Raw genomic sequence first — 22345 nt, 5'->3', positions numbered from 1 at the left:
GCGCTGGACCTGGCGGGATGGATGTGGAAGTGGTTCGTGTTTCTTTATTTGATAGCACAACTTCTCCAGAAGGTTTTTAACAGCAGCAGCACCCGGCTGCCCGAGATAACGTTTATTTCCTCCTGCCCTGCCTTGCAGCGCGTTATTCCCCCCTCATCCCCTTCCTCCCCTCCCCTCCCCTCAGGCCGCCGCCATCTCCCCGGCGACCAACGGCGGCCGCTCCGAAACCGCGCGAAGCCAAGCGGGCGGGAGGGGCTCTGTGACGCCATAGCGCAGCGCCGGCTCTGCGGGGCAGCCGCCATCGGGGCCAGCCGGGGTCCCGCCGCCTTGGGCTTCGGCTCCGTCTTCGGCTGTTTTCGGCTCCGTCTTCGGCTCTGTTCGGCTCTTTTCGGCTGGTTCCGGCGGGGCTCGCGCCAGATGCGCGGCAGGTGCCCGTGAGGCGGGCGGAGGGCGCCGCGCTCCCGGCATGAGCCTCTTCAACCTCGACCGGTTCCGCTTCGAGAGGCGGCGAAACGGCGCGGGGCAGGAGGCCGGGCCCCCGGGGGGTCGTGGGCAGGCAGCCCCCCAGGCTGGGGGACGCGGTGATGGCGAGGAGCGGGGCGCAGGAGAGGATGGCGGCGGCGGGCCCGGCTCCCCGGCCTCGGGCGGGGCGCAGGGAGCGGGTGAGTGCGGGCAGAGCGCGGCCGCTGCCCCGCTGCGGGGCTGTGGGGGGGTTTATATCACGGTGTGGAGGTCTGGCAGCGGTTTGCACATCGGGAGGGGTAAAGGGGTCAGTGTGTCGTGTGGGGGCCGCTCGGTAACCTGGTAACCGGGGGTGGAATGGCTCTGCCCCTCAAGCACAGCTCGCTGTCTGAAAATACCTGCAGCTTCCCCATTTACACGCTGCTGCCCCCACCACTAGTCCTTTTCCACACTAATATATTAAGGTTTTCAGAGAGGACAAAACCTTTCTGTTATCTGGTGAGCTCAATACTACACATATTCAACATTTTCACTAGGCTAACACAATGCACAGCACCGCAGATAAGCGCTTGTCTTTGCTCTTTTCAGCGCTTGTTTCTGTCTCTTTCGCTTGGGCCTGGCTCTGCAAAGAGCCCAGAAGCCTGTCACAGCCGGCCCGTGAGGACCAGTACTCGCAGCTCTGCAGCAGGCCCATTTCCTGCAGTAACTTATGGTTTTCGTGGAAATGTGACAAAGCTTGCTCATGGAGGCATCTGTGCTGCTTGGCTGATGCGTTCACAATATGCTGGTTGTGTTTGGATTCATCAGCTAACGCTGGTGTGCTGCTGTAATGGCTGTCAGCTGTGCAGTCACGTTCACTTGTGATTATTTCTTTCCTTGTTATGCTGGCAGCTTTTCTGTTGTTGGAGGTGTGAGAATGGATCAGCAACAAGTAATTTTTGTTCTTCACTCCATACGTTTTGGACGTTCTTATTCTGTCCAATTTTTGATACAGGTGTCAAGATGCAAGTGGCCTTGAAGAGATCAGGCAAACTGATTACACATTTAGGTAGTAGTGGAGCAACAACATCCGTTGGTGTTGTTTAACAGTTTTGAAGGCTAGTTATTGTAGTCGCTTATCTATATGATAAGAGAACCTTTCATGTGGAGGAGAAGTTCCTCTTTCTTTCACAGGTGAGCCAGACAATACCACGGTAGACTGATTGCTCCATGAATTACGGTGTTGTGCAGGCTGAGTGTTTTCAGTTGACTAGAGCGCTGTCTTGCTTGTGGTATTAAACATCAATAAACGTTTCATGTTTAAAAATAAAACAACGAGAGTCTTGGCTTCGTAGTTGCCAGTCTGCAGTTAAACAGCCTGTCTAAAAGCAGAGAGAGTGATTTGGTGGCAGGGCAATGGTTGGACCAGATGATATTGGAGGTCTTTTCCAACCATAATGGTTCTGTGGTACCACAGGAAGCAAGCAGCCTGCCGCTGCTGTGTCTACATGTGTGTGTCTTGTTGAGGATTGCTAGAAAAACTGGCGCTCAGAGGAAGTGTGCTTTGGGACAGAAGTAGGCTTCCTGGTTGTGGTAAGTCACTTTTCTGCAGGGTAGGCGGTACAGATTGCCAGTACTCTTCTTGGGTGGTAGGCATGGATGCAGACGAACAAATGGTGCTGCTTGTTTTGTGGCTTGTCTTTGTAAATTTTTTCCTTTAATCTACCTTAATGAAAGATTCAGCTTTGCCAGTGGATGCATGTACTACCAAGACCAACGAAGTTTGGAGCTTGTGTTTTTTAAAGTGTGGGGCTTATATCCTACAAAGGTAGGACAGAGGATGGATGAATGGTCTAAGAGGGAAGGAATACCTGCTATAGAAAGGCATCTTTGTTTGTTTGTTTGTTTGTTTTTGGTAGGAGTATAATAAAAGGCAGCCTAAAAGAGGAACTGTTGTAGAAGGCTAAGTAATAGTGAGAAAACATGTGGGAGGCAATTGTACCCAGCAGTAAATCAGAGTTCAGTAGAAGTGCAGGGCAAGGTACCATGAACACATGCTGGTGTAGAACAAGGGTTCCAGTTAATGCTTAAAGTGGAGATGTAATCACCAATACTTAGCATTTACGTAGTGCTTCATTTTTCACAAGCATTGAGCGTTTAAAGGATTTGGAGAGGGTTTGCATGAATATGTGAAAAAAGTCATGTCGTTTTCATGTAACCCATTTAAATGAATTAATCAACTATTTTAAAAACTATGTAATATTTTCTAAGCCTGTAGGAGTTAAGTGGAAATAAACAACTCAGATTTTGTCTGTAGGATATGAGATACCTAAATGTGGAAGAATAAACGAGATCGGTTTGCATGTCCTCTTCGCTTCCTAATCATCATCAGGAAGACAGAATTTTTCTTCCTTTGGGTCAAATAAAATAGGCAGTTGTTGTCCTTTTGTATTATCATGCAAAAGGAGCAGAGGTGGCCTGCTTAGGGCACAGTGTGCTCTCTACTGCTAACTGCATAAGCAAAAATATTGAGCGGTTTAGTACAAGAAGCAGTTTACATCGAGTTATCTAAAAATAACCTTCTGGAAGTGCTCAGTAAATCATGTGAGGACAACATTTACCTGTATTTCTTCAGAAGACAAACACAGTGGATTTGAAAAATACTGATGCATAGAGCATCATCAGCATTGTAAAGGGGAGGGTGTTCCTTAGTTCACGTGTACAAACCAAAACAATTGATTAAATAACGGGTGACTTTTTTTGTCCCACTTAAGTTGGTATCACGCAGTCATATTGTGTATGTAAAAAATTTTAAAATCAGACACTTTTCTTTAGAGGTGAATGGTTCAGCTTCCTTTCCTAGGGATTTCTTTGGATTTCCAATTTGTTGAATGTTCTAAAATGTGCTTTGAACAAAGAGAGACAAAAATAGTAATTCCATTCTTTTTAGGAAGAAAAGTTAGATCGTGTCTTGTGCCATGAAATGCCACTATCTTTTCAGGTATTTTCTTATTCTTCCCAGAACAAGCTAGTACGGCTGGGTCGTTCAGCACCCTAGGTATGTAATGCTTCCTGTTGCTTTGTGTTGAACGTACGTACCTTACGCTTCTATAAGTATTTGATAAGTATTTTGCAGTATGATGGCCATAACAATGGATTGTCTTTATACGCTTACATATTTTGCAAGTGATGCAGGCTTGCAGTGACTTTGCAGCTGAGCTAGAGATGATTAATTGTGAACATCACTTCACTGAAGGGTAGGACCATCAGCTACTGAGGGATAGTTACCAGGTCATATCTGAAAGATACCATCCTAAAAAGCTGTGGAAATGCATCAGGGTAGTGCATTGCAATTTTCTGTAGGGATCAGCGTTACTTAGTAAATAATTCACACATTAAGTTTTATTATTATGTGGCGAAACTGTCATTTTAATTGTAAGTAACCTGGTGTATGAATATAATGAGATGATTCCAGCTGTAGAAATGGAGCAGAGCTGTGGTGGAAGTGTATGAATTAAAAGAATTATAATCAGGAATTTCAAAATAAGATTTGCAAGCATGATTTTTGTATTCAAAATTTCAAAATTCAAAATTTCAAGATTCAAAATTCATGTTTTTTGTATTCAGTTTAGCTTTTTTATTTAAAAATCATGCTTGCAAACTGTGAACAGTAGATGGAAATAAAAGTTGTGTATGAAATCAAACCATTGCTGCTCCTGGTGGCTAATTATTTTTTGTTGATGTCTTTTCTGTGCAGTTCAAGTATCTAACCCAAATGATTGAACTGTCAGGTATCAGCGTCCAGTGTCACGTCATTCACTTGCACTGGGGCTACATGCTTTTTGTATTCTTATCTGTTGTCCCTTTTTTTTTTCTTTTTTTTTTTTATGACCAGAGGAAGCCATGTATTTTGCTTATGCCACAGTTCATAGGATATCATTCAACTTAATCATTTCTGGAAAAAAGTAATGACTTCAGTTCCTCTTCTGAACATTCCTGGGAAGATAGGTTGAACTAAACATTTTTAAATGGTATCTTTATGAAGCATCTTAGTCTATTATGGATTGATATTTAGGATTATTGTAGCAAATAAAGAAGACTTCATTTGAAATAGGAATATTGGTGAATTTGTAGACTATAGCAATGTGCATTTGATACTGCTTTCTGAAACTGGGTAGAAATTACCTTCTGTTACTTTGTTTTGCAGTGGTAGTAAACAAAGTTAGCTTCAAAGTATTACTTCAATTTTATTTTTATTCAGGAAAGAAAGGGCCAGGCTGCTTTGATCATGACGTGTGGTTTGTATTGTAGGTTGCAATTAGAATTATAGGGCTACGTAACGTGTCTCCACACTAGGTATGTGTCTTCGTAAAGACTGTAGAAAGTATGTTGTTTGAAAACAAAAAAAGTCAGGTTATAAAGTGAAGCTCAGTAGAGTAGCTGCGTGTTTACTGACCATGCTAAACACAGCATTTGCTCTGAAGTTAGAGTTTCATTTGAATACCTTTGTAATTATAAAATACCTTTCATTTTATAATGAAATTATAAAATACCTCTAATTATAAAATACTTTTCATTTGAATACCTTCGGCTTAAAACTGTCACCATATACTTGTGCACAGTTGGATCCAGTTATTCTCATGGGGTCTCTTTTTATGAGAGCAAAAATTAGTTGTTGGTTTTTTTCTTTTCTTTTTTTTATTTAAACTAATACTACTGTACAAGGTTATGATTTGCTTTAAATACACAGGAAGGACTCCTCTTCTTGCATATGTGACTTACTTTTTCCCCCCCCCCATCTGTCCTCTCAAGGGATTCTGTTCAATGGAATAGGTGGAGGAAGCAGAGGAAGGAAATAGTGCTTTTTTTTTTTTTTTTTGAGAGGGAGAATGCTTTTTCCTAGTAACTCAGCATTTCATAGGTACAGGAGTTAGGAGCTGTCAGGAACAGTGATTGCTATTTAAAGTAAAAATAAAATGAGAAGGCACCAAGTGGAGAAGTAAATACACTTTTCATTTAAATCTAAACTTCTTCCAAGGCCTATTCTAAAGAACAAAATCATTTAGAAGGCTGCGTTGTTTTTGTAAGCTTGTTGGTTTCTCTTTATATCCAATACAGATGCTTAGCAAAGCTGTAATGGGTGCCTGCCTGCATGACCTGCTATAGCAGGAAGAGTGTGTTTGGAATACAGTCTAACTGCCAAGGCAAAGATCATGGAAGCTGACTTGATTGTTGGTGTTACTTCAGTAGAGATGGTGTCGAGATGTTATGTTACTTCAGTTTTACTCCTCACAGTTCTGTGCTATTGCAGTAACCCTCGCTTGGCTAGCCCATCTTTATAACGTTGACAAATGTTGTGTTTTAGTCTGCTAAACTAGAACTGCTTTTTAAACCAGCTAGGGAGAGGTTGCTGGAACAAGTTTGCCCACATCTTTATATTTAAATTCAATGGAAGTGTTTGATACTTACCCTAATGTCTCTTCTCCTGCCTTCTTCTTAAGATATCTACATACATATAGGTTTTACATAATGAAAACAGCACTGTAAGAGACAGCACGTCTCCTTCCAAATGTGGACAGGTAGGAAAAAGTGCAGCTGAAGAACTCTGCTGCTAGGGTGTTGGTCTTGACTGCAGGAGGGCCCGTCCCGTTTTGGAACAAACAGTAAGCTGCAGCGTGGGCTTCTCAAGATAACACCATTGCTTTGCTAAGTGAGGCACTTGACCCCACTAAAAATCATTGCTGTAATTTTGTGCCACACTTGACATTGATAGAAAAAGGACTTTTTTCATAAAGGACTTAGACAACATGTAGCTCACTTCTGCATTTGATTATCAGATGAATTTATTGTAGCTTTCAGAGTCTTTCTTAGTCTGAGTTCCTTTAGAGTAGGAAATGAGCCTGGAGAGTTTCTTCACCCATCTGCCTCCCAATTCGATGTATATTTTTGTCTGTCATTTATAGGAAAATACAGCTATACTCTGTCAGTTTTTGGAGTTTTGTCCTCTTACAACGTAAATCGGAAGCTGTTAACAGCAGTTGTTCAGTACCAGCTGCAGAGATGGAGTTTGTTTTGCTGTACATTGAGTAAAAACACCTCATCTCTACACCCCTGAGGGAGCACAGAGGCAGGTAGGGGAGCATAAAAAGCACAGCCTGTCCCAGCTTCTCCAGTGGCTGTCCCACTGTGTCAATGACTGCCAGCTGGTACCGGGCTGGACCAGCAAGGAGAGATGAGATGCTCTGGGGAGTCAGGCAAGGACCAGAGGCTCTGAGTCACCCCCTGCATGTGCACGAGGCCGCTCCTGGTGAGGGCAACATGAGGGCACTGATGTGAGCCACCAGGTTTTGTGTTCAGGATGCAATTTTATTCAGCTGGAGATAAGTGAGAGCTCTAGTTTTGCGTATAGGAGCTGCTGTCAGTAAGAAGGGTGATAATGCTCTCAGCTGGCTCCTCTCAGACTCATTATGGTGTCTGCTATTCCTTAGGGAAGTCGATCTTGAGGTTTCCAGCTGTAGCAGTTACTGAAAACAAAAGCTACCCGACCCTTGAATGGTGGCAAGCATGAAATCTTGCCTTGGTCTGTTCAACAAGCTGGGCGTTACATTTTTAGTCCTGCTTCATCAGTGCTCATCTCTGAGTAATGCCTGTGGTTCTGCAATGAACGTAGGCTGGGTAAGAGCAGCAGGTAGGAAGCAAACTTGCCTGTCACTTGGGAAGCAGTTCCTTTTTGGGCCAGAGAGAAAGACAAAACCTTTCCTGTTACACGTGGTCAGTCTGAAATATGGGAGTGTCAGATCACAGAGGTTTTTAGCTGAGAATTGAAACTGATCTATGATGTGCTTTTCCTTCTTCCTACTCCTGTATTTCATCCTGGTGGACTAACATATGGTCAGATGTGTGTTACTTATATTCTGTAAGATCTTACCTATGCGTAGCTAAGATCATCTGAAGATTGACTGTAACAATTACTTTATTTGAGCTATTTATGGATGGTAAAGAAGTTTGAGTTAAGATCACTCTTACGTATTTAATTGCTGTTAATAATCTCCATTTTCAAGTTCTTTTTTCCCCTTTCAGCCGTGCACTACATAACACTGAGTACTGTATTTTTTAGTTTATTGGGTACCTTTGGCCTTTCAAAGCCTGTATCGACTAGCAGTTTAGTGTCAGCTAATTGCGTATCGTTGTGCTCCTGTGTTTCTACCGAATGCTGCCGAATGCTGCCACAGTGGGTTATTTTAAATTTATTTTCTACAAGATTACTTTTGTACAGCAGATGCTCTCTGAAGCTGTCACATTCTCCACTCCGTGCATTCTTCCTCCTCTGTTCAGTCATGTGCCTCCAGGGCTCATAATTTGTCTGGTCTTAAACAGCATCACTTGGCATAGTAACCGTGCGTTGTTTAGTAGCTCTTTTCATCACGGGCTATAAAAATAGTGAAGTAGTGGAAAGGAATGAAGTACAGATAGTGTGTGGGAGTAGTGCATCGGGTCAGGCTGAGATTCTGGGCTCATTGCTTCTGCAAAATGCCTTGAATGCTTTTCTTCAATTGCTGACACGAAACGGCACACTTACGAGTTGTCAGTTGTTACCAAATAGTTAGTTATGTGTAGTGCACGTTTAAAGATGAAAAGATAGGGGCTATGTGTTCAGGTCCACACGAGTCAACTACAAATTTGTCTTTTCCTAGTGTTTTGTTTTTGTTTTTTTTTTTAAAAGGTGGCAGAACAGCTCCAGCCTTGGTAGGTGCTGGATTGAACCATATGTTTTAACTTGCCCAAGTTCATATGGGAGCATCTGAATTTTACAGTTATAACCACAATAACCGCTTTGAAATACGCAGTATGTGAGGCTAGAGCACACTGTGCCTTTGGTACAGTGCTGAAAGAGGGCGACAGAGCAAAGTCTAAAAAAGCGCAGGCTTTTTTGTTTTGGTTTACAGTGTTCTGATCCTCTCTCAGCTTTAGTTTCAAGACCCGTTTTGTATATCACATGCTGTGTCATTTCCCTGTGTGGTCATGTTTTCCCCATCTAGATACATGCATGGAACTGGCCTCAGGTGTAGTTGACAGGGATTTTACCATGCTGTATTCGTTACTAGTTCAGGAATTGCACGAATGGGTTGGCTGCTTATGTTCATGGTTTTCTTCTGAGTATGTTCAGAAGTGAAGAGTCAGTATGAATTAATGCAGGCACAGTGGCTCAGTTCTACAAGTTTCATGGCAAGTAAGACATGGTTTGTGAGATGCAATTAGAGTATGTGCGTGTGGAGACGGATTCTGTTTACCTTGAAAATACACCAAGTGTCCTCCTGTGTTTTAAGTTTCCTACATAAGAATTGTCTAGAGCACAATGTAGAAAAGAATGGGGATGTAGATCGTATCTATAGGATTTGCATCTGTACCTGTTAAGACCCTCAGAGTAGCTTTCTAATCTCCTGCTGTGTAACAGTGATGCACCCTTCCTGAAAGGCTGTGACAAGCAGATTATAAATCAGCCATCAGATACACTGCTGTGTGTCTGTCCATGTCCTGATTAGCCTGGAAGTAGCTCAGAGGACTCTGCTGATTTGTTTATTTCTCCCAAGATAAACATGCATTTAAATAATTACTAGTGCTCTTAAACTTTGTGGTTTATACTATACAGGTTTGTGTTTGTGTGAAATAAGATCACTGAGGTGATTTTGCCAGGTAAGTTACAGCTTACAGGAATTTTCCGTGCATAGGGATGTGAGTTCTGTTTAAGTGGTTGCTTTGTATGATGAAGTCATAGCTGTCTGATGCTATAAGTATAAATAAATATTTGAAGTTTGAAGTTCTAAGTCATTTTCTCCCATCTTTTCTCCTATTGAAATGGCTTGTATAGGGTACTCCAGTGTCCCAGAAACTCCTGAGGATGAGAGAACAACGAAGCTGTCTTATTTCAAGCGTCGAAGAGGAATACAATTCCTAGATGTGTCTTCAGACAGTGAAGATGAAGAACCAAGAAATTTCCATGCTGCAAAGTTAAAAAGGGTTTCAAGGAAAGATGTGACTGTAATGTAAGCTTTAACCTGGTTTTATGTAATGTTTATACCAGCTGATGTGATGTTTTAAATTGTAATGCTGGATTAAAAATCAGATACTAGGTTCTGATTTTACATCTTGCAATTTATCCACCCATAACTAAACTCTACTTGGTTTTCAGGGGAAAAAAAAAATAGAGCTCTGAAGTGTCATCTTTGAGAACATGGCTTAAGAGGGAGGAATTCCATGATATTGGATGACATCTGTGGTGTTCATATTAAGTTCGCGTATTTGTCCCTCTGAAATTATTTTCATGGCACTTCAAAGCTTAACTTTAAAATATTAGCTTTAAGTTTTAAAACATATTGGAGTTTGTCTAAGCCCTTTTTTTTTGTTGTTTTTTTTTTTTTTTTAATGAAAATATAGAGGGACAAGAAGGCAAGCACTGCTTCTGTGTGCGTGTAAGATTTTTTTGAGCTAAATTATTATGTATTAGGTGCGTGATGTGTTTTATTATATGTAGTGAAAATTTTGTTAGTGGTTTAAAAACATATTTTTTGATGAGTTAGGAGGGAAGAGAATAGTGTGCCCATGTCACTTCTGTGGGTGCTAAAAAAGTAGCATTGAGAATGCAGGAGAGACAAGCTGTGTGCACATATCTTACACGACCAGCTGGAATGGTTTGAAGAAACCCATCCTATTTATTATCTGCTAGGTATACATCTGTGTGACCAGAATGTGCTGGTTGTCTGTGCCCCTTAGCTGTATTTCTGCCTAGCAAAAAAGGATGGTTTCACCTGCATATGTTGATAATATGCTTGAAATAAAATTTGTTAACTTTAAAGGGGAATGCAATGGCTCTTTGGCCCAATTTTCAGTCCCTATGCAGAACATGGAGTTACTGGAGCTTGTCAGCAGACATGGAAAAGTGCTTTTCCCTTCTGCTTTTATATGAAATTGTTGGGGTTTTTTTATGCATTTTCCTTAAGTCTCAACCTAAAGCAGATACTAGGTAAGGAAAAAAAAAAAAAAGATCTTCAGTGGTTAGTAGAGGGAGCTCATTATCTATCTATGAGCATATGGTTTAAGTTGTAGATTGTGTAAGGATACAGGGGCAGCACGGTGTTTGCATGCACCGTATTTGCTTGTGTGCAGTGCTATGTAAACAGAGTTGTGCTGCTTCTGGGATCAACCAGATTTGGAAGCAGTACAATCAGTTTTGTGCAGTACGGAGCAGAAGCTGAGAAGCCATGCAGGATCCAACTTGCAGAGCCACAGGTTGCTATTTCCCCACTGTAATCTGATTACTGGGGGAGAGACAGACAGATACCAAAGCAGCTCCCAGTAGGATTCATCTGTGTCTACTGAGCCATATCCTCTTGTACTCTTCGTTATTCCTCTGTAGCCACTGGTCTCTGCTGCACTAGGCACCCCCCTGCTCAACTCTTTGTCATGGCTCATTGGCCCAGGTGCTAATTGATGTACACCGAATCCACTAAACTCCCTCACAAGCGGCATTCTGTGGGAGCTCAGACTGGAATGAGGAGTGTGGCAGGAGTTAGCTTGGGTCTGGCCAGGCTTATTAGTTCTGGCGTGTGCTGAATTGAGCTTGGCTCTGCACAGAATCAGCTGACCAGGTGTCTTTATACTGCGCTTCTTGGTACATGTTTTATCTAGAGGTTGGGGATTTTGTGAATTTCTTCCTTTATATCTGGGTATCCCAGCCTCTGTTATCCTGGATAAAAGATGTTCTAGAGCAGAAAGTACAGCTTTCCTAGGCTTAAGTGAAGTAAGCTTCCCTAGGTGAGTTGCTATCTAGGCTTTGTTGGAAAAACAGACACCTAACACAATAGACTTTGTGGGTCAGAGTCATACACGAGTGGTTACACGAGTGTTTCTTCATGCTTGCTAGGAACATGATTGCAGAGAAGACATGATGTATGCAACTCTGGCTTTGTTGACAAGTATTGAGATGTTAATCCCTGATAGGAAAGGATAAGGTAATTGCAGTGTTACTACATCAGTTTCAGTTGACGTCCTCTTTATATACAATTTATAAAGATTTTTTCCTTAACAAGGCAGGTTTGAAATAAGCTAATAAATTTTAACATACCGTTTTGTTACGACTTTTTAAGGGGATGCTGGATTGACCTATGACTAGATTGGTTGGTGGTTTGAAGAGGAATTTGGATTATTCTTTGTTTTAAGGATTTATTTATTTATTTATTTATTTTACTATATTAGTGTTTTGGTGGTAGTACAACCAGAGGGCCCAGGTGTTTGTGTGCCTTTTAAACAGGATAGGGAGGAAAGGATTACTCAAGGAAAAGTTGTCTCAAAATAGTGCATGTATTTTGTGTCAGTTCTAAAACTGTAATGCAAATTACCTATTTAAACTGATAAAGAAAGTTATAGCCAGAAAAATAGTGTATTTTTAGTCTTTTACGTACATATGTGCACAAAAAATAGGAGGTAAGTCTTTCTGATAATGGTGAAACGGCAAACTCCATAATGTTTACTTTTAGTCGAGGAAAGGAGATTTTATGCATCAATGGAGGGCAGTAGGATAGGAGACCTCTGCCTACATTCCATCTTGTCTCTGCAACTGAGTATCATCAAAAATACATAGAACTTTCCTGCGGAAAAAGCAACCTGTAATAATAGATCTTCCAGTCAATTCAGGACTCCACTTTTTTTGAAAGAGGTTCTACTCACATTCTAAGATGTTTAAGATACTACTTAAGGATCTTCACATTTTATTTCTTTGAGCTGAGAATTAGGACAGGGAACTGATGCTGCACCTGAAAAGTTTTCTTTCTTTTTTTTTTTTATAAAGAACTTAGATCTGTGTCTGTTGGGCAGATAAACACTAGACCATTTGAAACAAACTGAGATAGATAACTGAATTACGTCAGACTGAAATAATGAAATGTATTGATGTTTTTGTGAAATTGATCCAATTTTGTTAAATTGAGGTGTAAGTAAGCTCTTATACCCCAGTACAAAGCTAAGTCATAGTATTTTCTGTCTGTTCTTTCTTCCCTTTGCCAAGTTGAAATGTGTTTACTGTAAGCAGAAATGTATACTAAACCATAAATGCTTTATTTTTCCCAGAGTAGGAGACAGTACTTTGGGTACAACTTGGTTCAGTTTTACTGAATACATGTAAATATGTCTTCTAAGGAAGGAAACTGGATTTCGACTGTTCCTTACTTCTGTAATACATGAAGTTTTTTTTCAAACAGTGTCTCATGCGAAAGGTGGAGGGCGACAGTTTTACTACTGTATTTTTCTTTCTGTAATATATGTTTCATGTGCTTAAATAATATGCAGCAACTTATTTAAAAAATACTAGTTTCTTTTAAAAAGCTAACATTTAACCATGTACATTTCTATTCATGAAGTCCTGTTGATTTGGGTTTACAATGATGATCTTGCGGAGTAAAATGTAGGAAGCAAAAATCAAACTGAATTCTTTATCTGTCCCTCATATGTCATAGCTCTGAACAGTCTAAGGATGATGAGCAGCCTGAGGATGACCTGACCCAGTTGGCTTATGTCAATGGTAGAGAAAAGCTGCCAGACATGAAGAATGGTGTGGAGGAAGACATCAAAAGCGCAAAGCTGGAAACAATGAAGGAACTCTTCCCCCAGAGAAGTGACCAGGATTTATTAGAAGTAATAATGCTGTATTCTCTTAATTTATTTTGATGACTATTTTGTAGGCAGTATTCTTGTATTCTTATGCTTTTGGCATTACAAGAGGGAAGAGCCCCAAGTCTTCCTAGCAGAAGGTGATATCAAAGTATTACTTCTTGCAGGGGAAGTACAATCATGCAAGTTTGTGTTTTGTTTTGTTTTGTTTTTTAAACTGTGTGTGTATAGATATATATATATATATATAAAAGAATCAAGACTCTTAAACAGTGAATTCTAGGGTATAGTACATTTTTCTATTACTTTGTGCTGTCCTAACTTTTAACCTTACTTAGAGCTACCTTGGTTCATAACTAGTGATAGCTGCTGCTGGAGTGCAGTTAACTGGTTAATGCAAAATGAGTGAAATCGTTGTTGTTAGCTACACTGTATGAAACACTTCTCCTTTGCTTTCATCAGATTTAATGCTTAAAGCCCGTGCTACTTCCAGTGAGGCAAAAAGAGTAGGCTTGAAATTACTCCAATTTCTTAAAATTATGTCTCTGTATAAACCTAAGATACTCTTGGCCATTCTCCAATGCACAGCACAAATGTACTGTAACATTATGGTAACTTATTACAGTAAAATATATCTTCATTAAGTTTACCTCTTAGTGCTGATTTGTAACTAGTTTTTCAGTAGCTTTAGTTTTCAAAGATAAATGCATTTAATCTATTAACTTTCCTAGTTGCCAAAGTGTCCTTAAAGAAATGCAGAAATTCAACTGGTGTTCTTTGCTGGGTGATTATGGGGTTGCAAATAGCAATCTTTTATTTTATTTTATATTTCTCCTGGAGGTTATAGTATAAATTATGCTGTAAATGCCCAGAGCATACGAAGTTTCAATTACCACACAGAATGTACTTAAACCAAAGAGAGAATGGTTCATAGTAGCCTAGAAACTAACTAAAAATGCTGCATGTATAGTGTGTGTGTTTGCTGTTGTGGGTTCAATGAGGAGTGACTTCAGTGGTGTTTGTAAATGCTTAGTGGTACATAGTGCTGATGGTTTCTGTTCTCAGGAGAGCGTGAGAGCTCCTGTATCAACAGAATTTTGTAGTATGTAAGGGCTGTGCAAGCATTTTTTCTATGGTTACGTATCCAGAACATTCTTGAGGGAAGATGAGGGAATAATAGGCAAATGTATTGTGCCTTCACAAAGGATCTGGAACAGCTTGTCCTGATAAACTCTACATGACCAGTGAGTGTTGTTCAGAAAAAAAAAAGTAAGCAATACTCCTATGCTCCTTTCAAAAGGAAAATATATTTATAGTAAAATTGTAAGGCAGTGTTTAGAAATGTGAACAGATGCTTGGGAATCAGATCTCCTCATTTTATGTGTGGTGTTTTGTTTGTAACCTTTAGGCTCTTCGCTTCTGTTGAAGTTACCATGCTTGGAAAAAGCAGTACTTATTTTATAAGTCTCAATATTCAGTTAATTTGTAAGAATGATCTATGCTGAGATTGCAGGTAGATGGAGAAAAGAATCTAAGGTTGCAAGAAAGATAATCTGTTGGAGGCATGGTTTAAATTTGATTCCAGGAAATCAACCAGTGTGACATAGCAGTATATGAAAAAAAAATCCATGAGTTAGGATGTTAGGTTTTTGGGTCATCTGGCTTTGTGATAGTAACATTAAACGTTTTTGGAGATTTAAAAAAAAGTTTAAGTAAACTTCATAATATGTTTGTGAAATAGGAGGGGGAAAAGAAAGCAAAATAAATTAAATTTAAAAATGTGCTTGAAAACAGCTTTAATACCAAGTGTTGCCAAATCACAGCTGATGTGATTGTAATCAGTCTAGATGATGATTTAGTACCTGTCAATTTTGGTTTTGGATTTGGAATTTAAACGACTTTTGGGTGTTAGGATTTCTTTTTTTTTTTTTTTCCAAAGTGTATTTCAATCCTGCTTATTTATCATTGTTGTCCTCTTTTCATCTGGATTAAATCTCGCCACTTAGCCGTTTTTTTTGTTTTTGTTTTTTCAGTTGATAGAATCGACGTGCACAATGGATGAAGCGATAGCTGCTGGTTTGAAGTTCAGTGATGAAGGTATGTTTGAAGGTGCAGACTTTGCAAGGGGAAAGATGAGAAGAGGATGCATACCAAAATTGAGAAATAGAAAAAATAAAGGGAAATATATTCTGTGTAGTTCAGGATGGCTTTATATGTGGGGTCTTTTAAGTAAGTGTCTTTTGTTGTTAATGGTTCCTGTGTTGCTTGGAAGTTGAGGTAAATAGCAATAGGTTAAAGATAGTAGTACTAAATGTTGTGGGTGAGAAACCTGGTGATAAAAAAGAATTGTAGCCATTTCTAACTAGAACTTTCTTGTGTCAAGCCCTGTCATGATTTTCTCTTCAGGTTGACTTACAGACTTGTAATTCCTAGTAAGAACTGGTAGGCTTAAACATTAATGCAGGTAATTCCTCGTGGTTCTGTAGCAAAACATCCACCAAACCATGCTTTGAGTCCCCAGAGCTTGTTTAAGGTTTTCTTCTTCTGCATCTGAATTCCTGCAGTCTCATGATGTTACATGATGTTACCAAAGAATCCCAAGATGTGGGAATGTGCAGAATGTGATAAGCATGTAAAAAAGGTCAGCAATCTCAGGATTTGGGTTTTGCTCTTGACATCATTTAAGTTCAGGGTTTAAACCTCTATATTCTGTTAATCTTTTTGATGGATTTGTCATGTGTTTGTGGTGGGAGAAGACTGAAAGGTCATTATGAATATTATGTCTTAAAAAAACAAAAACAAACAAAAAAAACCCTTTAAAACAGGATTTTTAATCTTTTAATCTAACCAGACCATGCTTTCTGACTGTCAAGTATTTTGAGGTTATTGCCGTGTGCATGATTCTATAGATAGGTGGGGAGAAGCCAACACATTCTCAAGGGACATGCTATGTCTAAGTGCTGCTCCTGGAAAAACCCTTCCTGGAAGATGATGATTACTTTTCAAGGGTTTTGATTAATATTAAATCACTTCACGCTAATAGACATCTCTAAATTTTGGTGCAATTCAATGTCTGAACTAAAATGCTGATTTCTGGTATTTAGACTCTGCCTTTTGGCCATTTTTGTGTTGATCTAAGGGTGCTGTTTCATATGCTTTCGATAGAAGCCCACAGAAGAATCTTGGCAGCAGAATTCTCTTCAATCATATCTGTTATATAAAATATTTAGTTAAGAATGAGCATGCCTGATGGTATAAATCATCTCATTTTTGGACACATTTTTTTAAAAAGTGGAAACATCATTGAACATCTGCTTCTCCATGTCAATTTTTGACATACTTTACTTGTTATGAGGTGTTGACTGGGTGAGAAGTGAGGGACAAGATACAATATTATGAAGCATAATTTGGCTTAAAAAAAAAAAAAGTGGCCTGACAAAGCATTCTCAGTTTGGTCCTTTACTTAATAGTGACAAAACTTGTATTTGTATAGTTTGAATTGTTGTTTGTATAACTCAAATAAGAATCATTGCAGATAACTTACAGGTACAAAGATCAGATGTGACACACGGGGAAAAAAGTGTGCACGAATGAAAGATGTGAAGTTATAGCAATACCTGCTTCTTGTGATTCGCTTCCGTTGTTGCTTTTTATACATCTTGAAAACTATGAAATCAGTGTGGGTTCTTCTGAGCTAACACCTCAAGTGAAGTTCTCTGATGTTACTGCTTTTTGAACAGACAGAAATGACTGTCTCTTTCATAATAGCGTAAGAAAGTCACTGTCATAAGGTGTTCTGCTTTTTGTAGTGGTAACAACAGATAACAGTGGAAATAATTACAAGTGCCTCTAAAATTTGAAACCCTTGAGTTGCTTTTCTCAGTGCTTGTTGATTAAAAAGAAAATACGGATTAAGGTTTTCTCTGGAGGGTTCCATGTACCCTGCCTACACTCCAAGGATGAATCCTAACTAGCAATCATACAGCTTCTTCATTCCCTCAGCAGTGTTGCCTTGGCCCAGGAAGCAAAAATCAGGTATACCTTGCAAAGTGAATGCCTTTAGGAAGTTGTTTTTCAGTTGTAGATGCGTTTAGTTTCAGATGATCACAGACTGATTTATAAGTAATTTTATATTGGTAGGTTCCTGAGATCATGGTTATCCAGATTCTCCACTGCAGCTTAATTGTCACTCAAATTGCTCTTGACCAGTTTTATTTATTTCTTTGGTTTTCTTCCAAAGACCAACAATCAATCATTCTTTGAGGTGCACTGCTTCTGTGTGTTTTATATTGGTATGTAAAAATGAATATGCTCCGAAAAATCTTACCAGTCTTTTCTGGTAGATATCTGGGACTTGAATGAAGAGCTAGTTATTGCTGGTGCTTATCTCTGCCTTTGGGAAGTGTTATTTTTTATTTTTTTTTATCTATATGCCACTTCCATTTTTGATACCAGAGTGAATTAGTCTAGTGGAAAATGTATTTGGAAGTATTTTCATACAAAAATGTGTTTCTGTGCAAAGATGTGAACGCTTAATTCTTCACAATTAAAGCTATTTTGGTTGTCCATATGGTCCTTTGGATTTGAAAGCAAGCATGTTTTTTGTGTGTGATCAGCTGAGCACCGCTTGTTTGCTGACTGTCCTTTGGCAGTCTGGGATGAGAGGTTGGCTGCAGATGCTTGTGACAGACGTGAAAGCTCTGCCAGCAGGCTTCCAGAAAGATTGGGAAACTTTAAATAATTTGAGCTACGGTAAAAAGAGTAAGAGTAACATCTAGTAAGAGTTGCTGCTTCAAGCAACATGAGGTGTGCATCGTAGCAGTGAAAAATGCACCTGACTGGGCAGGTCTTAATGCTCAGATGGTAATCTCTGTTTATCACCTGGGCCCAAAGATACTCAAAATTCTGGCTCATGTAAACTGTTCATAAATAATTCAGGTATCACTGATATTTGGTTATCTCTGGCTTGATACACATAGTTCTCTTAGAAGCGTTTTGATTTAATGTTGAAAACTGTTTGATAGTAACCTCTAGTGGGCACCTGAGCCAGAAATCAATCACCAGCACTTCCAGATTGGCAGTGGAGTGCGTTTCATAACTCACAGCTTGGTTTTAGCCTTGGTTAGGCACCAAATTTCCAAAAGCACTTAGCTTAAATGAAATCTTTCTTTTGGAAAACTACTACTGTTAAAAGATACAACTTTACTCATACGTAAAAATATGGGGCAGTTTAAAAAAATAAAGCTGTTTCCTATGAGACATAATTGCTTAGTTGCCAGAGTACTAAATAAAACTTGAGGAGGTAAATAAGGTAAAGAAATATATTTTCAAGCAGCGGCTGTATTTTCAAGCAGCGGCTGTGCTTGGAGTTACTGTGCACCTGTGGACTGTAGTAAGAAACTACTACAGAAGACCATTCAACATCTTGTGCAGTTAACAAGTAGTTCCTATAGCTCTGGTTTGAATCATCCTACTATATCGAGGTACACTTAATGAAAGTAATTTCCAGTTCTTTTCTGCTTCCTTTTTAAAGCTACCTTTCGCAAAAGGAAATTAGAAGATTCTCCCACAAACCGTGACAACAGTGATGAGCAATCTGCAAAAAAGCCAAAAGCTAATCATGTAAGTATTGGGTTTTCTGTCTAAGTGCTATGAAATAAGTGGAAGTGTCTGACTTGATCAGTGACAGTAGTGGCATGAACTTCGTGTTTTTTATCAGAAAATCCCATCAAATTCAAATCTTGCCCTCTGAGTTTTTCTGCTTTATTCTTTCTGGCAATGCTAAGTGAAGCTACCTGTTTTGCTCTTCAATATTTATAGATTTGTGTCCTAATTAGCCTAGTTACTGCTCTCAGGGTAGAAATTGATGACAGGTAGCAGCAATATGTGAGGAACTGGGTACAGTTCAGCTGCTGTGAATGTTAACGGGAGTTATCAGCTGTGAGGCAACTTGCCTCATCAGGTCATTCCTTATTTTTCCTCAAATACATAAAGTTCAACATCTTTTGTTACTCTTATCCTTTGCTGTAGTAGTGATAGAATCATAGAATCATTTAGGTTGGAAAAGAACTATGACATAGGGAAATGTTGGAAAGCAATGAATCAGATATGTTAAATGCAATGATTACTTTGACCTTTGTGCACAGATACTGAACTATTACCCAGCTGGTGTAGCAGACAACCTTCACTGGACCTGGTTTTAGGCAGTAGTTCGATTTCTATGCTGACCAGTTCTGTTACAGTTAAAAGACTGAGGAGTGGGGAAAAATATCATCTGAAATGAGGATTTTTAAAATTTGTACTAGAGATTAGTAATGGGAATGCTTGCAGGTTTTTTAGCTCATGCTGAGAAATGTTCTCTCTGGGGTAACTGGCTCCAAAAGCTAGAGCACACCACATCCCTTTACTGGCTCTTGTATTTACCGTAGCTCTTTTCCTAATGATGCTGAGGGAAGGAACCATGTCCTCTGTTACGTGGAAGTACTTCTGGGTGACTTAGTTTGTTTCATTTAGCTAAGTAAATACGTATGTTGCTATCTTTGCTGTAGATAAGTAGACATGTAACCACTTTGCATTCAGTTCCTGGGAAGGAACTTGCTTATTTTTATTTATTTTTTTTGAGTATGTAACAAAACAGCTTGTGGCAGGTAGAAGTTTTGGCACTCGTTCATAAGAAACCTCCCTCTTTCCCAACTTAGAGTAGCTGTTAGTGGAGCTCATGTTGACGAAAACTTTTTGCCAAGTTTTGATGTGACTTTATGGTGCTTTGACACAGTATTGGTTCTGTTGTGTTTTTGTTTCTTTTTGAAACATATAAATCTTCATATAAACACGCCAATTGACATGTTTATTGGCTCTGGCGAGTTAAATACTACACACTTGTTAATCTCCTTAACCTCCTGAATGTTAACCCTACTGCCTGAAATATGCAGAATCACTACTAACTATATTTTTTATTTAAAAAAAATAAGAACTAGATAATTTTAAATTATTTATGCTTTGGTATGTAACTTTGCACTGTATATGCTAATCAAATAAAGAATGCCAGTCTTTCATGACTGAAGACTTTCTACACTCTTGAAAGTTTTAGCTGTATTTTGGGTATTGATTGTGTATGAGGAATCACTTCTGCAACTTGGATTTGTCTTAAGTGCTTTTGTTGTTTGGAGTGACTCTTTAAGGTAAGTGGTATTAATTGGGTTTGATTTCTCTGTAAATTTCATTAAGTCTAAAACGGATTCTTTTTTTTTTTTAAACATAGCTGGATGGGTCAGAATCTCAAAGACAATGGGAGAAGCGAGAGATGCTTGTAAAGAAGCTGCAAAATACATTCCCCGGATTGGATAAGGAGGTGAGTTCATGTCTCCTGATAACAAATCAGACTTTGACTTGAGAAAATGGTAGCTGTCAGTAGTCCAAATGAAGCGGTTCTTATACCAGCAGTGCTCTCAGAAGGTTTCAAGGGTAGGAAGGCTTTCACTGCTCCTGCCCTTGGAATGCAATTTGCCCTTGACTGAGAGCAGCTGGAATTAGTCAATGACTATACAGAACTTCCTGTCCTGCTGTTTTGGTCCTGATGGCAAGCCTGGCCTCTTATAAAATGTATGGGGGAAATCCCCCTCCCTCTGGCCCTCACCCCCCACAGAAGATAAGGCAATGTGTGTGTTGCAGTAGTTTAGTACCTGCAGATACTCAGCAACTGATCAGGGCCTTTTAATACTGTACTTTTAATTTGTTGGAAGCAAAGCTTGTTTATGTGTTCCCACCCTTTTGAAAAGTGGACTGCAGGTCTGTGCTAAAGATGAACTGAAGGTTTTTCTACTTCTGATTTCACTTCTTTTGAATCCTCTGACTTAAGGGGATAGCGGAAGAGTGTTTGCCTTATGGGATTAAAATTAAGTGTTCATATCTCAGTGTTAATATATAGAGAATTCTAGTTTCTGCTTATCTTAACTACAAAACAAAATTTCTCATCGCTTACTAGGAGCTGAGAGATGTACTTCAGGAACATAACTGGGTGTTTCATGAAGCACAGGAAGCTCTGAGAGTATTTGCAGAAGACGGTGAAGGTAAAGACAGATTTATAATCCATTTTATCCCTAGACAAAACAAACAGGCTTATAGTATAAATCTTTTCTAATGTCCAGTAATGACAGTCCTGACAGCGCTACATCCAGAAGCTTTAACTGATACTTGAAAATAGTATTGAGGAAGGGAAGATGGAGGTAAAAGAACAAAACTGGATTTTTCCTCTACTTTTCAGTATCAAAATTTATCATTATTTATAAGAGATAATTATTTGTGTCTTGCTAATATAGATTTACATAAGGAGTTGTAATTACTTATAAGTATATCATAAAGTATATTCTGAAATGTGTCGAAGCTCACACTTGTTCCCCTTCCACTTCCTTAAAAATAACTTGTTTTTTTATAACTTGAGTAATTTGTAATTCAGTAACTGCCAACATCTGTATAGGTGACGTGTAACATAAGATTATTTATATTTTTGAAATACTTTTTAGTATAGAAAAATACTAAAACCAGGCATTAAACTATGCAACCAACATGTAAATATCACTACATTTGTTGTGGTAGGGAACAAGAACTCAAAAACTGTGACCCCAGGTAAATCTGCGCATTAGAACTTAAATACTGTTTAATGAGTTGATGACTTTTCAGAGTGTTACACAGCTGTCAGAAATGTGTCTGTTTTGCTATATCAGCTGTTTTCAGTGCTCTTGGGGATAGGATACTATTCTTAGTTCTCTCTACTTGAAAGGAATCCAATTATCCGTATGCCTAAGGTTGGTTCCTTACCTTCTCGATAACCAGAAGAAGAAACAATAGATCCTGGGAGTGGAGTCGCTCACTAGCGAGCTGGAGTTGGGCAGAAGAAAAAGCATTGCAAGTGAGATGCTAGGGGGTGAAAAATCCTTCCTGAAAATGAGTTGCCCACATGCTGTTAAATAATCCCCATCTTACTTCAAGGCAGTAGTGTTTTTGTGGTATGAAATACCTAGTTCTTCCAGTTTCTTTAACAGGTGCATGTTTGTTTTTTTGTTTTGTTTTGTTTTTTCCCTGCATTTAATGCTTCACTGAGATGCCGTAAAACAGAAGAATGTATAATTTGGAGGGGTGGAGGGTGAAAGTTGGTTTGTTTACTGGAATCAACAGAATTCATTTTTGGCAGTTGGATAGAGTGGGACTGGTATCTCATCCCAGTAGTATTATCACAACTCTT

At 39.2% G+C, this 22345-nt stretch overlaps 1 protein-coding gene across 4 annotated transcripts in view; it reads left to right on the top strand.

The window, feature by feature from the left end:
• The first annotated feature begins 257 nt into the window (after nt 1-257).
• Nucleotides 258-22345, top strand: part of SMARCAD1 (SNF2 related chromatin remodeling ATPase with DExD box 1) — a 42502-nt gene continuing 20414 nt past the window's right edge. The window contains exons 1-8 of one of the 4 annotated variants that reach the window (XM_072037031.1): nt 258-662; nt 3443-3499; nt 9311-9485; nt 12951-13128; nt 15138-15201; nt 18638-18726; nt 20366-20455; nt 21089-21173. In XM_072037031.1, coding sequence (XP_071893132.1) covers nt 467-662; nt 3443-3499; nt 9311-9485; nt 12951-13128; nt 15138-15201; nt 18638-18726; nt 20366-20455; nt 21089-21173 — 934 coding nt within the window. In that variant the 5' untranslated portion in view covers nt 258-466. Of the gene's footprint in view, nt 663-3442; nt 3500-7086; nt 7130-9310; nt 9486-12950; nt 13129-15137; nt 15202-18637; nt 18727-20365; nt 20456-21088; nt 21174-22345 lie in introns of those variants that run through there. The other 3 variants (XM_027455950.3, XM_072037032.1, XM_072037033.1) reach the window with 3 other exon arrangements.

The sequence above is a fragment of the Anas platyrhynchos genome, chromosome 4 (assembly GCF_047663525.1).
Source record: "Anas platyrhynchos isolate ZD024472 breed Pekin duck chromosome 4, IASCAAS_PekinDuck_T2T, whole genome shotgun sequence".
NCBI classification, from domain to species: domain Eukaryota; kingdom Metazoa; phylum Chordata; class Aves; order Anseriformes; family Anatidae; genus Anas; species Anas platyrhynchos.
This window is presented reverse-complemented; position numbering and strand designations above follow the sequence as displayed.